Source organism: Phocoena sinus, chromosome 20 (assembly GCF_008692025.1).
Source record: "Phocoena sinus isolate mPhoSin1 chromosome 20, mPhoSin1.pri, whole genome shotgun sequence".
In the NCBI taxonomy this organism is placed as follows: Eukaryota; Metazoa; Chordata; class Mammalia; order Artiodactyla; family Phocoenidae; genus Phocoena; species Phocoena sinus.
Window position 1 is genome coordinate 41299718 of NC_045782.1, and position 16033 is coordinate 41315750.

The 16033-nt window shown below is 56.4% G+C and overlaps 1 protein-coding gene across 2 annotated transcripts; it reads right to left on the reverse strand.

Moving 5' to 3' along the window:
* Nucleotides 1–124: 124 nt before the first annotated feature.
* On the reverse strand, nt 125–13230 carry GFAP (glial fibrillary acidic protein). Of its 2 annotated transcripts, XM_032617655.1 has the most exons (10): nt 12774–13230; nt 7933–7993; nt 7643–7738; nt 6534–6695; nt 5233–5358; nt 4809–5029; nt 4221–4264; nt 3734–3859; nt 2382–2467; nt 125–1750 (listed from the first exon to the last, which is right to left on the reverse strand). In XM_032617655.1, exons 1-10 carry the CDS (start codon nt 13220–13222, stop codon nt 1709–1711), a joined length of 1413 nt encoding a protein of 470 aa, XP_032473546.1. In that variant the 5' UTR covers nt 13223–13230; the 3' UTR covers nt 125–1708. The 2 variants fall into 2 exon arrangements, with proteins under 2 accessions (XP_032473546.1, XP_032473547.1); XM_032617656.1 differs by lacking the exon at nt 3734–3859.
* Between the last annotated feature and the right edge of the window lie 2803 nt (nt 13231–16033).

Below are 16033 nucleotides of genomic sequence, written 5' to 3' on the forward strand. Positions count from 1 at the left end.
CACTGCTGGGGGTGGCTGGGTGTCCCAAGATGATCAGTGATAAGAAGCAAGTTGTGTCTTGTCCAAGGCTATTTCCTGCCCCCTTCCCCCAGCCCCAGCCTCTGCCAAACAGATCAGAGTCCACTCTGGGGAAAGCCACAGCAGTTGTCTTTATTTATGTCAGTGACTAAAGGCAGCAGTGGTGCCCCGAAGGTTAGCAGCAGTGGGGGGCAGGAGGGAGTAGGGGAAGGGCACCAGTCTTGGAAAGAGGGAGGGACTCCTACTTCTCCCTCCCTCTGCCTTAGAGGGAGATGGGGACCCTGGAGCGGGCCTCTGAGCTCCACTCGTGGGCACTGATCATCTCGTGCCCGCCAGTCTTCCCGTGGACCGCAGAACAGGTGCTCGGGGTGAAAGTGTCTGCCCCAAGCTGTCCTGCCTCTAGGCTTCAGGAACACAAACCAGTGTCTTCACTCTGCGTGGGTGTCAGGTTCCCAAATTATAAAACAGGGTGCTACCTAAAACGGGGGTACGTTTTGTATTTGACTACGAGGGGACAACAGGGGCCTTGGCTTAGGGAAGAGCAGCGGTCACTGTGGGGAGGAGGGGGTCGGGCGTGCAGCAGAGGCTTTGCCTAGCAGTATTTGCTGGGGTCAGGCGGCAGCTGCAGCGGCTCCCAGGCCTGGGTGGACAGGGATTACGCAGCCAGGAGAGGGCCTTTAGAGCTGGGACAAAGTGGGCCCTGCCCCCAGGACCAGCAGCCTCTTTCTTTCCTGTTTCACAGTCTTCAAGAGGATGAGTCACTTTCCTGATTCCCACGACCCAGAGGCCAAGTGTAACTGCTCACTCACAGCCCCCCACTCTGATGTCTGGCCTCATCCCAACCACCTCCTCTACCATCTCTACCTGCCCCCCCTCCAGCCTGTATGGGGTGGGGGGAGTCCTCCTGGGCTTGACCTCTCTGTGCCCACAGCTCGGGGCCAGGCCCCCTTCTACTCCCTCCCAGCACCCCTTCCCTCACCACTTACACTGTAGTTCCCCCAAATGCTGAGAATTAAGCTCCCACGGGCCCACGGCACGCCCACGTGGCAGCTCAGTGGGGCTGAGCCACTTGAACCATCACTCAGGAGGCCCCTCTGCAATCTGGGCAGCCCAGGAATTCTGTCCGGCGACTACTCCAGGTGGCAGGATAGCCCCACCCATCCTCAGACTGGTCAGAGTCAGTCTAGAAGAATAAGCCCCTGGCCAAGGCCTCCTTGCCTGTGGGGATTCCCCTGCCTGTCTCAGAGTCTCGGATTTCCTCCACCAGCCTGAGGAAATTCAAAGGCCCCATTCCCAGATACCCCCAGACACCTCCGGCTCTGGCAACAGTTGCCATGACAACAGGGATTCGGGACACGGAGGGTGATTTATTAGGTCTCCCTGCCCTCCCCAACATCTCTCCTCCCTCCCAATTCTAACCCAAGCTGCTGGCCATGCCCCTCCAGGCTGCCCCTTTGGAGTGAGTGCCCTGTTAGAGTTGCTGGGTGCTGGGTGGGTGCTGTCTGACAGGCTTAATGCTGATGGAGCCTAGGGCAGCAAGCTGACATAGAGGCTGAGGGGGAAAAGGAGCAGCTGGGGTGGGTGGGAACTCAAGTCTGGGGAAATTAACTAGCAGAGGAGAGGCAACTACCCCAACTCCTGCTGCAGGCCCCTCATACTGTGGGGCAGGGACCACCAGGTGGGTCCTGCCTCACATCACATCCTTGTGCTCCTGCTTGGACTCCTTAATGACCTGCAGGGGACAGAGAAGGTGCCACGGTTAGGTTAGGAGCTCACACAGACTCCAGGTCCACCACAGCTAGGCTATGGACCTAGACAAGTCCCCCGCCTTCCTGGGTCATCTTTTCTACGATAGTAGCCGGAACACCCCCATGCAGCAGTCAGAGGGGGAGATGAGGTAACACGGGCAAACAGCTAGCACCGTGCCTGGCACATGGTGAGCTGATCTTGTAAGATTAGCTGGTACTGTTGCTGGTGTGATGGGGAGGGGGTTATGACCAATCCCCCCCATCCCATTCTTCTGCCAGGTTCCTTTCACCAAGCTGCAAGTTGAAAGTTGGGAGTGAAAGCTACTAACTTTAATTTTCTTTCTCTCTCCCCCAGGCCTGGCATGGGGGCACCTGAGTCTGAGGGTGAGACAGGGAGAAAGCTGGAGTCAGGACCCCATCCAGTGGTCTAGGCACCCAGGCTCCCCTTAGAACTGCCAGTGGAGGGGCTGGGGAAATGAATTACATCCGGGTTCCTTCCCCTCTTGCAGAGCCTCCCAGAGGAGCTCTTTGTGAATTATCAACAACCTTCTATGTACCAGTCAAGCTTTCTTCCAGAGTCTGCTGGGGCCAGAATCTGGGATCCACCCTCCTCACCTCTCCGTCCCGCATCTCCACGGTCTTCACCACGATGTTCCTCTTGAGGTGGCCTTCTGTCACGGAATTGGTGTCCAGGCTGGTTTCTGCAGGCATGAGGAGAGGAGGCCTCCATGGGCTTTCAGGGCACTAGACATCCTCTCCCACCCTCGGTTTCACCATGAAAGCCCCAGTCATGAGTACAAAAGCCTAGCCAATCAGGCAGAGAGGGCATAGGCTCTTCCAAAGGGGCTGGCAACCTCCTAAGTCCCCATGGTGCTGGGCAAGTTCTTGCTGCCCTGCTCACTCTCCTGGCCTGGCCGCATTTCAGCCCCTCTGCAAGCCCTCACCTGGCCCCTGGCTTCCTGACGACCCAGCGCCGTGCCAAGGAAGGAGCACGTGGGTTTTGAAGTCAGGCAGGCCAGAACTTGAGTCCCAGCTCAGCCACATGACTGTGGCCAAGTTAATTTACCTCTTCCAGCCTCAGTGTCCTCATCTGCAAAATGGGGATGCTGTTGTCTACTTTTCTACGTGGGAGTGAGGAGTCAGTTAACTGAGATAATGTTTGTTAAACAACGGGCACATATTAGTGCTCAATACACGTGGGTCCCTTTCCTGTCCCCCTTCCTCTTTCCTACTTCTCTCTGCCTCTTCTCTGGGCCCTAGTGACCCTTTTCTATCTGGCATTTGGCAGTATTGCCTCTACCTGGTCTGCCTGGTTAACCCTTCTGATGCTGAACTAAGCCCTGGGACATGCATAGCTAGTGTTCCTAAATTTCTAGCCCAAAAGAAAGAAGAATTTATTTTTCCTTAGCTAAGAATCATTTGAGGGCCACATACACTCTCTTTTCCCCTCCTCAGAGAGAAAAATATAACATGTCACACTCACTAATATTTAAAATTAAGAGCAGGGGACATAAAACTTTATTCACTCCTAGAGCAGCAGTCCAGGGGGAAATAACCCTCTAGGTTGAATCATCACTGAGCTGAGCAATGGAGCCTCAGGGACAGACGAATCAGGCAGAGAGCCTGGCCGCCGGGCACAGCGAGACCCTAGGGGCTCTCCCAGTGATGGGAAAGAGGTGAGGCAGAGGCTGGCATTTGCTCAGAGGCCCCAGAGTATCTCATCTGTGCATCCGAGGACTTATCACCTTGAACACCGGCCAACTCTGCTACTTTAACCTACATTTACCCTGTGCCAGGTCCTGGGCTGGGTGCTGAGGTTGCTGGGAAAATGACACAGGCTTGGCCCTTTAAGGAAACCTGGGAGGAGGGAGCCCAAGAGGATGGGGAAAGTGGGCTTGGTGAGGCTCGCTCCCTATCAAGCTGGGAAGAGCACCGTGTCTAGAAGGCAGGCAGGGCAGGCAGCTAACCGAGAGCTGAGCCGGCGGGGGCTCCATTTACAATCTGGTGAGCCTGTATTGGTATAACCTGTATTGTGAGGCTTTTGAGATGTCTTGTGACCTTGTGACCTTCCCCTTCTTTGGTGCTTTTGCCCCCTGTAGTGATAAGCAGTTAAAAAAAAAAACACAAACATCAAACACTTGGATGGGCAGAGCTTAATCAGGGATCTGCAGACAGGACAGAGGTTGAGACCGTCACCCAGTTCTGCAATGGAATGGGGGGTGGGGATGGGGGTGTGGGGTGGGACAAAGGGCAGAGCAGGCTGCAAGCCCCACCTCGAATGCTCTGGGATGGTGTGTTCTGGCTAGAAGTTCTGCGGTGAATCATGAAGGTCCCCATGGAGAGCCCCAGGCCCATTTGCCCTGGTCCTGGGCCCCAGGCCAGAACAGCAACCCACAGGCCTGGGGGAGGGGGCAGGAATCCAACACTCTGCCCACAAGACCCTGTTCTACTGACCTCGGATCTGCAGGTTGGAGAAGGTCTGCACAGGAATGGTGATGCTGAAAGACAGCAGAGAGAGGGGTGACCAGGCTGCACGAGGATATCCCCAGGCCAGGATATCATGACAGCTTTGAGGCTTTTTTCCTTGCCAGGAAAGGCCGACCCCATCTTTTAGCTTCCCCAGCAGCAAACACACTCCTTGGAGCTACCAAAGCCGGCAAGGGGCCTGGATATTGTAAGCGGAACATCTCTTTTCAAAAGAGAGTGGATGCCTGGAGGATGGCAGAGGGGAGGGAAGAGTGGCGAAGAGAATTCCCAGGAGGCAGAAGACACGGGTCAGGGGAAAAGAAGTCCGATTTTTGTTGGGAGGGTGGGGAGTGAGCCTCAGTTTGGGAGGTGACCCGAGTCCTTACTCTGGGACCTAATCAACATGGGCTGAATTGAATCTGTTCACTCATTCATCAGACATTCATTGAATACCAACCGTGTGCTGGGCACTGGGATAGGAGGGAGCTGGACGCAAGACTGAATGAGACAGTCCCTGAAGGGAGCAAAGCAGCTCCAGGGAGGGGCCAGCAGGGAGGGCTGCTAGGCAGGCCTCACCGGTTCTCTTCGCCCTCCAGCAGCTTCCTGTAGGTGGCTATCTCGATATCCAGGGCCAGTTTAACGCTGAGCAGGTCCTGGTACTCCTGCAGGTGGCGGGCCATCTCGTCCTTGAGGCTCTGCCCCTCCTCTTCCAGTCGGGCCAGCGCCTCCAGGTAACTCGCCGCCTCCCGCGCGTGGCGCTCGTCCTGCTCCCGCATCTGCCTCTCCAGGGACTCGTTCTGTGGGTGGAGTCGGCTGGTTTCTCGAGGCCCCGCCCCCGTCCCCGCCCCGCCCCGAGTAACTTCAGAGCTCCGCCCCCAGCCCTGGTCCCAGACCCTGGCCCTTTTCCAGCACCTCCTAGGGCGGCAGGTCCCGTCCTCCGGTTCGCTAGCCTCCGCTCGCGGACCCCTTCCGCCCCGCCTCTGGCCCTGCCCGCGCTCACCGTGCCGCGCAAGGACTCCAGGTCGCAGGTTAAGGCCTGCAGCTGGCGCCGGTAGTCGTTGGCCTCGTGCTTGGCCTGGCGGAGCAGCTCCGCGTTGCGGGCAGCGGCGTCCGTCAAGTCCGCAAACTAAATGGGGAGAGGGCTTTATGCTGAGGGGAGGGCTGGGGACGCTTATGGCGGGAGCTGTGCGGGCCCGTGGGGAGGAAGATGTCTGGAGGATCAGGGAGATGGGCGGGACCCCAGGGTGGTTGTTCAGCTCACCCCAGCCAATGGCCCTGGGTGGGGTTATTCGCAGCGACTGCGGCCCGTGGACCGGGGACACAGAAGACACTGCTACGACTCTAGCACCTAGCACAATGACTGGTCAGGGAATGCAGGAATGAACAGTGTTTGCCGCGGAATCCAGAATCTCCAGCACTGGCAGCTCCATCCGCGTGACCGAACCCTGTCCTTCTCCACCTTACACAGGGGATTCTGGTGAGCAGAGCTCTGTATTCTAATAGCCCTGCTGCAGTGAAGCCCTCAGGGCTCCATCACGTCTTGCCCTGCTCAGAACCATCACTGGCTTCTGCCACTTACACTCCTCAGCTCCACGCCCTGGCCCAGGATCTCTGGGCCCCTACCTCTTTGTGTTTTTCGGCCGCTACTCAGGCTCTGTCCTGCACCCTGAACGCCCCTTTCCTCTTTACTTATGTTCACAGGCTTCCAGTCCTGCCTGGCCCCAGTGCCCTCCCTTCTATGATATCCTTCCTGTCCCCACATTGTATATAAACTCTGCCCTGCTGTGTTCTCCGTAGACATCATTATTGAGTGACATAACATCTCCCTGGTCAGACATGTCTCTGTATCCTGGGCAGAGCTGGAGATGTAGTAGATGCTCAATAACCCAGGATACAGGCACATCAAGAATGCAGGCTACCAAGTGAGATAGCTAGGGTTAGAAATCCAGCTCTACTGCTTAGGAGCTGTGTGACGTTGGGCAAGTTGGTTAACCTCTCTGGACTTTAGTTCTCTCATCTATCAAAGAACAGTACCTACTTCATGGTAAAATAATCCATGCAAAGCACAGGGCCTAATACACAACAGTGTTGGCTAATAGTAATAGCAATAAGTACTAATAAGTACTTATTGGAAATAATAGTGCCTGTGTAGCCCCAGGCAAATCACCTCACTTCTCTGGTGAAGGTCAGTCACTCAGAGAGGATCCTCCCCCAGCTTCCTCCACCCTCCTTCCCCAGTTCTTTTGTATGGAGCCAGGAGGGCCGCCTGGAGGAGGCAGGCTGGCCCAAAGTCAGGGCTACCTTGGAGCGGTACCACTCCTCCGCCTCATGCATGTTGCTGGATGCCACTGCCTCGTATTGTGTACGGATCTCTCTCAGGGCTGCTGTGAGGTCGGGCTTGGCCACATCCATCTCCACGTGGACCTGCTGCTGAGCCAGCTGCTCCTGGAGCTCCCGCACCTCCTGGCCAGGGTGAGAGAAGGGATGCCAGGGCTCAGGGACCAGGCTGCAACTGGGGTTTCCCCACAGCATCATGCCCTCTTCTGTCTGTCCCTCGGACCCAGAAGTTGGCTAAGGGAGATGGGCATTCCTAGTTGGAGGAAATGGCATGGCCCAGGCTAAGGGAGGCAGGGGTAGTTTGGGGGTCTCATGGTGTCCTCCTCCCAGGCCTGGAAGGCAGGAGCGCTGAAAGTGTGCCTGTATTCTCATGGGAGAGTGACTGAGTCCTTGTGGTGTGGGTGTGCCTATGGGTTCCCAGGTTCCCTGAGGCCCTGGATTCTGCATCCATTATCTGAAGTCAGAGCTCAGCGGGGGTAGGGGGTTTGTTCGTTTGTTTGTGTGTGTGTTTTTATGTATGGCTCTCATTTAAATGGAGACAGATGGCAGAGGGAATGGAGTCAGAGAGACTAACTGTGTGACCTTAGCAAGTTCTTTAACATCTCAGGGCTTCAGTGTCCTCCTCTGCGAAAAAGAGATAACACTGGAATGGTCCCTATCTCACACGGCTGTAGTGAAGAAAAACAGGAGGCAACGAGGCCCGTTGTAATTCTCAGTAAGTGGAGTGTGTGTCTGTGTGCATTTTACCAGGGGCTGGAGATGCTCTCTTGTCTATCATTTTGTACCCCGGTCGCACCACGAGGCATGTGAGCTCCCCAGCCAGGGATGGACCCCGTGCTCCCTGCAGTGGACGCACACAGTCCTAACCACTGGACCACCAGGGAAGGCCTTGTCTTTATCTCTGTCTCCCTTAGTCTCTCTCTGTATCTCTCTCTGTCTTTTCTCTCTCATTTTCTTTCTCTCTCTGTCAGTCTGTCTCCTCTCTATGTCTGAATATCTCTGTCTCAGTCTCTGTCTCTTTTCCTCAGTTCCAATCTCTGTGTTGGCCTTTCCTCCCTCTGCCCTGGCCTTACCTCCTCATGGATCTTCCTCCAGAACCGGATTTCCTCCTCCAGAGACTCAGTCTTCCTCTCCAGATCCAGACGGCCCAGGGTGGCTTCATCTGCCTCCTGGAGTAGGGAGGAAGCAAAGGGCCCCTCTGACCCCAGACTCCTCCTCCCCACTCCCTAGTCTTATCTGATCCCTCCGTTTGTGGCTGCGGGGAGCAGCACACTGCTCTGGAGGGCTGGGCTTGGGGGCTGTGTTTGGGTGGGCTGCCATCAACACTTTCCCCCTCCCCGGCCCTCCCCTCTACCACCCTGACCTGTCGATAGGCAGCCAGGTTGTTCTCAGCCTCCAGCCTCAGGTTGGTTTCATCCTGGAGCCTGGGGTAGGGGGACACATTCCTGGGTCCGGGCTCTTCTGAGGACTATTGGACCCCTGCCCTAACCTCCCTGGAGGTGGCTGCCAGAGAACCGCCCCCGCTCCCTCCCAGGACCAATGTGAGTGGCAAGAGGAGTGAGGGGCAGATGGACTTGGCCAGGTGGGTGAGCAGACAAGGGCCTTCGCTCTAACTCATTACCAAGGTGCCTTATCAGGGTCGCTGCACCTGCTTCTGCTCACACAGGCGCTTCCACCACTGTACACTCACGGCTGCACACACCACACACACACACACACCACACACACACACCACACACACCACACACACCACACACCACACACCACACACACCACACACCACACACACCACAAACACACACACCACACACACCACACACCACACACCACACACACCACACACCACACACACCACAAACACACACACCACACACACACCACACACACCACACACACCACACACACACACACCACACACGAACACACCACACACGCACACACCAACACCACACACACACACACCACACACCACACACACCACACACACCACACACGCACCACACACACACACCACACACCACACATGCACCACACACCACACACACACACCACACACACACCACACACACCACACACACCACACACGCACCACACACACACACCACACACCACACATGCACCACACACGCACCACACACCACACACGTACCACACACGCACCACACACACCACACACCACACACACACCACACACACCACACACACACACACCACACACACCACACACCACACACACCACACACGCACACAGCACACACGCACACACCAACACCACACACACACACCACACACACCACACACACCACACACGCACCACACACACACACCACACACCACACATGCACCACACACACACACACCACACACGCACCACACACGCACCACACACACCACACACACCACACACACCACACACACCACACCACACACACACCACACACACCACACACACACACCACACACCACACACACCACACACACACACACACCACACACACCACACACACACACCACACACACAAACACCACACACACCACACACACACACCACACACACCACACACCACACACCACACACACCACACACACACACCACACACCACACACACACACCACACACACCACACACCACACACACACCACACACACCACACACACCACACACACACCCCACATACACACACCACACACACACACCCCACACATACACACCACACACACACCACACACACCACACATACACACACACCACACATACACACACCACACACACCACACACGCACACACCACACACGCACACACCAACACCACACACACCACACACACCACACACGCACCACACACACACACCACACACCACACATGTACCACACACTCACCACACACCACACACGCACCACACACACCACACACACCACACACCACACACATACCACACACACACACCACACACACCACACACCACACACATACCACACACACACACCCCACACACCACACACATACCACACACATACCACACACACACACCACACACACACCACACACACCACACACACACCCCACATACACACACCACACACACATGACACACACACCACACACACACACACCACACACACCACACACCACACACACCACACACACACACCACACACCACACACACACCACACACCACACACACACCACACACACACACCCCACATACACACACCACACACACACACCACACACACACACCACACACAGACACCACACACACCACACACACCACACACACACCACACACACACCACACACCACACACACACCACACACCACACACACCACACACACACCACACACCACACACCACACACACACACCACACACCACACACACACCACACACACACCACACACACCACACACACCACACACCACACACACACCACACACCACACACACACACCACACACCACACACACCACATACACACCACACACACACCACACACCACACACACACACCACACACCACACACCACACACACCACATACACACCACACACACACACCACACACCACACAACACCACACACACACACACACCACACACCACACACCACACACCACACACACACACCACACACACACCACACACACACACACCACACACACACGACACACACACACACCACATACACACCACACACACACCACATACACCACACACACCACATACACACCACACACACCACACACACACCACACACCACACACACACCACACACCACACACACCACACACACACCACACACCACACACACACCACAAACACCACACACACCACACACCACACACACCCCCCACACACACCCCCCACACACCACACACACACCACACACACCACACACCACACACACACCACACACACACCACACACCACACACACACCACAAACACCACACACACCACACACCACACACACACACCACACACACACCACACACACACGACACACACACACACCACACACACACACCACACACACACCACAAACACCACACACACACCACACACACCACACACCACACACACCACACACCACACACACACACCACACACACACCACAAACACCACACACACACCACACACACCACACACCACACACACCACACACCACACACACACCACACACACACACCCCACATACACACACCACACACACATGACACACACACCACACACACACACACCACACACACCACACACCACACACACCACACACACCACACACACACCACACACCACACACACACCACACACCACACACACACCACACACACACACCCCACATACACACACCACACACACACACCACACACACACACCACACACAGACACCACAGACACCACACACACCACACACACACCACACACACACCACACACCACACACCACACACACACCACACACCACACACCACACACACACACCACACACCACACACACACACCACACACACACCACACACACCACACACCACACACACACCACACACCACACACACACACCACACACCACACACACCACATACACACCACACACACACCACACACCACACACACACACCACACACCACACACCACACACACCACATACACACCACACACACACACCACACACCACACAAACACCACACACACCACACACACACACACCACACACCACACACCACACACCACACACACACACCACACACACACCACACACACACACACCACACACACACGATACACACACACACCACATACACACCACACACACACCACATACACCACACACACCACATACACACCACACACACCACACACACACCACACACCACACACACACCACACACCACACACACCACACACACACCACACACCACACACACACCACAAACACCACACACACCACACACCACACACACCCCCCACACACACACCACACACACCACACACACACCACACACACCACACACCACACACACACCACACACACACCACACACCACACACACACCACAAACACCACACACACCACACACCACACACACACACCACACACACACCACACACACACGACACACACACACACCACACACACACACCACACACACACCACAAACACCACACACACACCACACACACCACACACCACACACACCACACACCACACACACACCACACACCACACACACACCACACACACACACACCACACACACCACACACACACACACACCACACACACACCACACACACCACACACACACCACACACCACACACCACACACACCACACACACACACACACCACACACACCACACACACCACACACACACCACACACCACACACACACACCACACACACACCACACACACACACACACCACATACACACCACACACACACCACACACACCACATACACACCACACACACCACACACACACACACACACCACACACACACACCACACACACCACACACCACACACCACACACCACACACCACACACACACACGCACACACACACGGCCTCCCACACTTGAAGTCACACACGCATGCCCTGCCAGCCCAGCAAGGACCATGCCCCTGGGGTTTCCTCTGACCTTTGGAAATGGGTTTTATTAAGATTTCCGCTTTACAGCTGTGCAAGTTGAAGTGTCTTGACTAGGGTCATAAGCTGGTGACAGGCAGAGTCTCCTGTATTCTGAAGCCAGTATTCTGCCTGCTCTTTCCCTCTCTTCCTGTAGCCCCGGCCCAGTCCTCCTGGTGCATACCAATCTTCCCTTCCGGTTCCCCCTCTAGACAGACCCAGGCTCAGAATAGGTGTGCTCCCCGACCACAGTAACAAGGCCCTGCAGTGAGTGAGACACAGAGACCCTCCCCGCTGGGGGTCCCTGACCGTCCCACACAGCTTTCCCCAGCGGGGAGGCGCTGAGAGTACCCGAAGGTCTTTGGGAATCAGATCCCTGAGATCCTGGGCCTCCTCCCGGGCCCACCCTCATCTTGGGGAGCAAGGGCCACCCTCTCCTCCCAGAGGTGGGAAACTGGGGAGCAGGGAGGCAGAGCCCCTGCCCGAGACCCTGCAGGCCTGCAGGTGCTCCCTCTCTGGGGGTGGGGGGCGGCTCAGTGCTCCCTGTTCATGACGCCCCTCTGCGGCCCCCTCCTCACTTCTGCCTCAGGGTGCCCAGGTCCTGCGCCAGATTGTCCCTCTCCACCTCGAGCCGGGCGCTGTTGGCGGTAAGTTGATCAAGCCGCAGCCGCAGCTCGCGCAGCTCCGCCTGGTAGACGTCGGCAAGCTTGGTGGGCTCCTTGGCCCGCAGCTGGTTCAGCTCAGCAGCCAGCGCCTTGTTCTGCTGTTCCAGGAAGCGCACCTTCTCGATGTAGCTGGCGAAGCGGTCATTGAGCTCCATCATCTCCGCCCGCTCACTGGCCCGGGTCTCCTTGAAGCTGGAGTTGAGCGCCCCGGCCAAGGAGAAGTCCACCCGGGCCGGGAGTGCAGGCGGCATTCGAGCCAGGGGCAGGCGGGTGGCAGGACCCAGGCGGCGGCCCCCCACCCCCATCTCTGAGGAGGAGACGTAGGAGCGGCGAACCGCTGAGGTGACCCGTCTCCTCTCCATCCTGTCCTGGCTCTGCCTGCTCCTGGGATGTGCTGGCTTTATGGAGGAGGGCCTGGCCTGGCCCGGCCCAGGCTGGCCCTGGCAACACCCGCTGGCATAGCCTAAGTGGGTGGGGCTGGGCCGCAGCCCAGCCATGGGGAGAGTGCCTCTCATGCCCACCGAGGTCACTGTGCCCAGAGACAGGGCATCCTGGGCATGCCAGCCCCAGCCTGGCTCCAGACGGACGTGCTAGTGGGCAGTTCCCGGGGCCGATGCTGCGTCTGGGGCCCTGACCACTGGACAAGGAGACCCTTTCACTGGGACGGTGGGTCAAGGAAGGGCTGGACCAGATGACCTCTGACCTGTCTTCTCACTTTTAGATCCTATGACCCAGGCCTTTCCTCACTCAGCATTCTCAGGCACACTCAGTGCCTGTTAGATGCTGGGAATCTGGTGGAAGACAAACCTGTTCCATATCTTCAAGGAACAGCCTATGTTACAGTTTCCTGCCAGCCTCATTCCCAGCAGATTCCTGGAGTCCTCCCCTCTGGATACAGGTGTTCTGCATTCCTGCTTTCTCCCCATCTGCAGGTGCGGGGCTGTGGGCTGGAATTAGAACCCGCCCTTTGTCTGGAGGGTCAATTGAGGCCTCTGTCTAGCAGTGGGGGAATGATGGAAGGAACGTGGAGCCCCTGATAGGGTAAGTGGGGGCAGGCGCTGTACTCTCTGGCCCTCCCCCTGGGTCACCCTTAAGCCCCAGCCTCAGCCTCATCGGGCTCACCCCTTCCTTGCCCAGCCTCCCCACACCCGCTCCCAGAGCGCAGGCCTTGACAGCTCCACAAAGCACTTATGAATGAGCTGGCTGTCCCAACTCCCATCTTTGTTCTTGTAACACCCCGTTTCCCTGGCCACCCCTCACCTCACTCTCACACTGGAGATTTATCTCCTTCAAGTTCCCACACATCGAGCTGAGAAGCTGGGAAAGGCTTCTGGGGAATCGGTGGGTTTGGGAACCTAGGAGCCAGTGGGTTTGAACTGGGAGCCTGGGGCCTGGGCTCTGTTGCCCCTTGAGGTTTCAGATCCAATCACACCTTCTATCTGGTCCCCCGGGGTCAGTACCCTGCCCAGGCCCTTCACCCATCTGTGTCCCTGGACTTCTGGGAAGTGGGCAGCCTTCCTCTCCTGCCCCCTCCCCCACCGCCCCACTGCCCACTGCCCATGCCAGGGCCTCTGATGCCTTTTCCCGAGCACTCCATTGCTGAATGGAGCCTTGTTCTCCACTGCCGGTGACGGTGTCGCGTGGCAAGGGCAGCCCTTGCAGGGGGCTGTGCTGTTTTTATCCCAGGATGCCAGCGTGTTGGGTGGGGTGCAGCCCAAGCCCCTTGCTCAAAGAGCTTCTCGGAAAGCATCTGATGGGGGCTGGGGTGCAGCAGGGAGCAGGCTCTGTGCCCACCCCTGACCATTGTGTTTGTGCCAAGGTGAGTCATTCAGTGGGCACCTCACAGTGGTGAGTCATTCAGTGGGCACCAAGGGGAAGCCCTGGGGGTAGCCCAGCACTGCCAGGACTCCAGCTCTGCAGACAGGGTCTGGCTACTCGCCTCCTCCCCAGCTGTCAGAGCCAGCGCAGCCCCTGAGCTCCTGTCTGGGCAATGCCCCCTCGTCCACGCCAGGGGAGATGCTTTTCATTTGGGCAGGTTACAGGCTGCTTGCCGAGATTTCCCCGTGAGTCCCAAGCAGACAGAGGAGGTGAGAATCCCTAATTCTTTAGCAGAGTCTGACCCGGGGCCTGAGCAGTACCATGGGGAGGGGAATCTTGAATCTTGAGGAGGGGGCACCCAGTCGCTTGATCCTGCTGTGGGTTGAGGGGCCGGGGAAGGATGGGGGCAGGGAGTGACATTAAAGGAAGAACAAGACTGGGGACAAACCCTTGCCCCAACTCCTCTCCGTGGCTTGGAGAGGCTGCCCTTCCAGCTTGCCGGGCAAGTCACAGTGTGTGGCCTTCTCTCTTTGTACAAGTGAAATCTAGTTGAATGAGCGCAAAGCGGTCCTGGAGGGAAAAGATGTAATAGAGCAGGAAGGGCTTGTCAGGGACTCTCGGGTAATTGTGTCTGGGAGATGGGGGCTCAGCTCGTTTTAGCAGCAGCAGATGAGACCCCCTCTTTAACCCCTTCAGCCACTCGCTGGGCCCCTGTCCCCCACCCAGGCCCTCTCCCTCCATCTTCAACTCCCATCCAACCTTCAGACCCAGCTCCACACTCAGCCCTTAACTATCTGAAGTTGTCCACACAGCGAAGCAAAGAAATAGATAGACTCAGTCATGGTTGTTTATCAAACCTTCATTATTTTTTATTATACCTTCATTGTAGAAAAATCAGCAAATACAGATAAGCAAAACAAAATTTAATTAGCTATAATTTTGCCACCTGAAGATATAAACATTACCGGATTTTTTTCTACACGTATAAATTCAGTTTTTAAAAGTAGGCTCATGCTGTACAAATTATTTTGTAACTTGCTTTTATTTACTAGACAATATGTTGTGAACATCTTTCCATATCAGTAAATATTTATCTACATCATCATTTTAACAGCTGCATGGTTTTCCACTATGTGCATTAATGTAACCAAGCCCCGTTGCTGGACAGTTATGTCCACTCTCCCCCTGTTCTAGGTCACACCGTGGTGCACATCTGCCTCAGGCAGGCACAGCTCCCGGCCTCCACCTCCACCCCCCTCCTCCCAGCCTGACTCAGGCCCCATTCTCTGTGGCGCCTCCTCTCCTGCTTCCCCAATCTGAGGGCCTCATCATCCAAAGCCTCGGGCCAGTTCCTA

Bases quoted from the DNA above. Each gene is read 5' to 3' on its own strand.
- GFAP (XM_032617655.1), bottom strand. From the start codon at position 13,222: ATGGAGAGGAGACGGGTCACCTCAGCGGTTCGCCGCTCCTACGTCTCC. The intron at 5,359-6,533 runs GTAGCCCTGACT...CTCCCCATTTAG, and splicing joins AGGAGTGGTACCGCTCCAAG to TTTGCGGACTTGACGGACGC. The intron at 3,860-4,220 runs GTCAGTAGAACA...TTATCACTACAG, and splicing joins CTCCAACCTGCAGATCCGAG to GGGGCAAAAGCACCAAAGAA.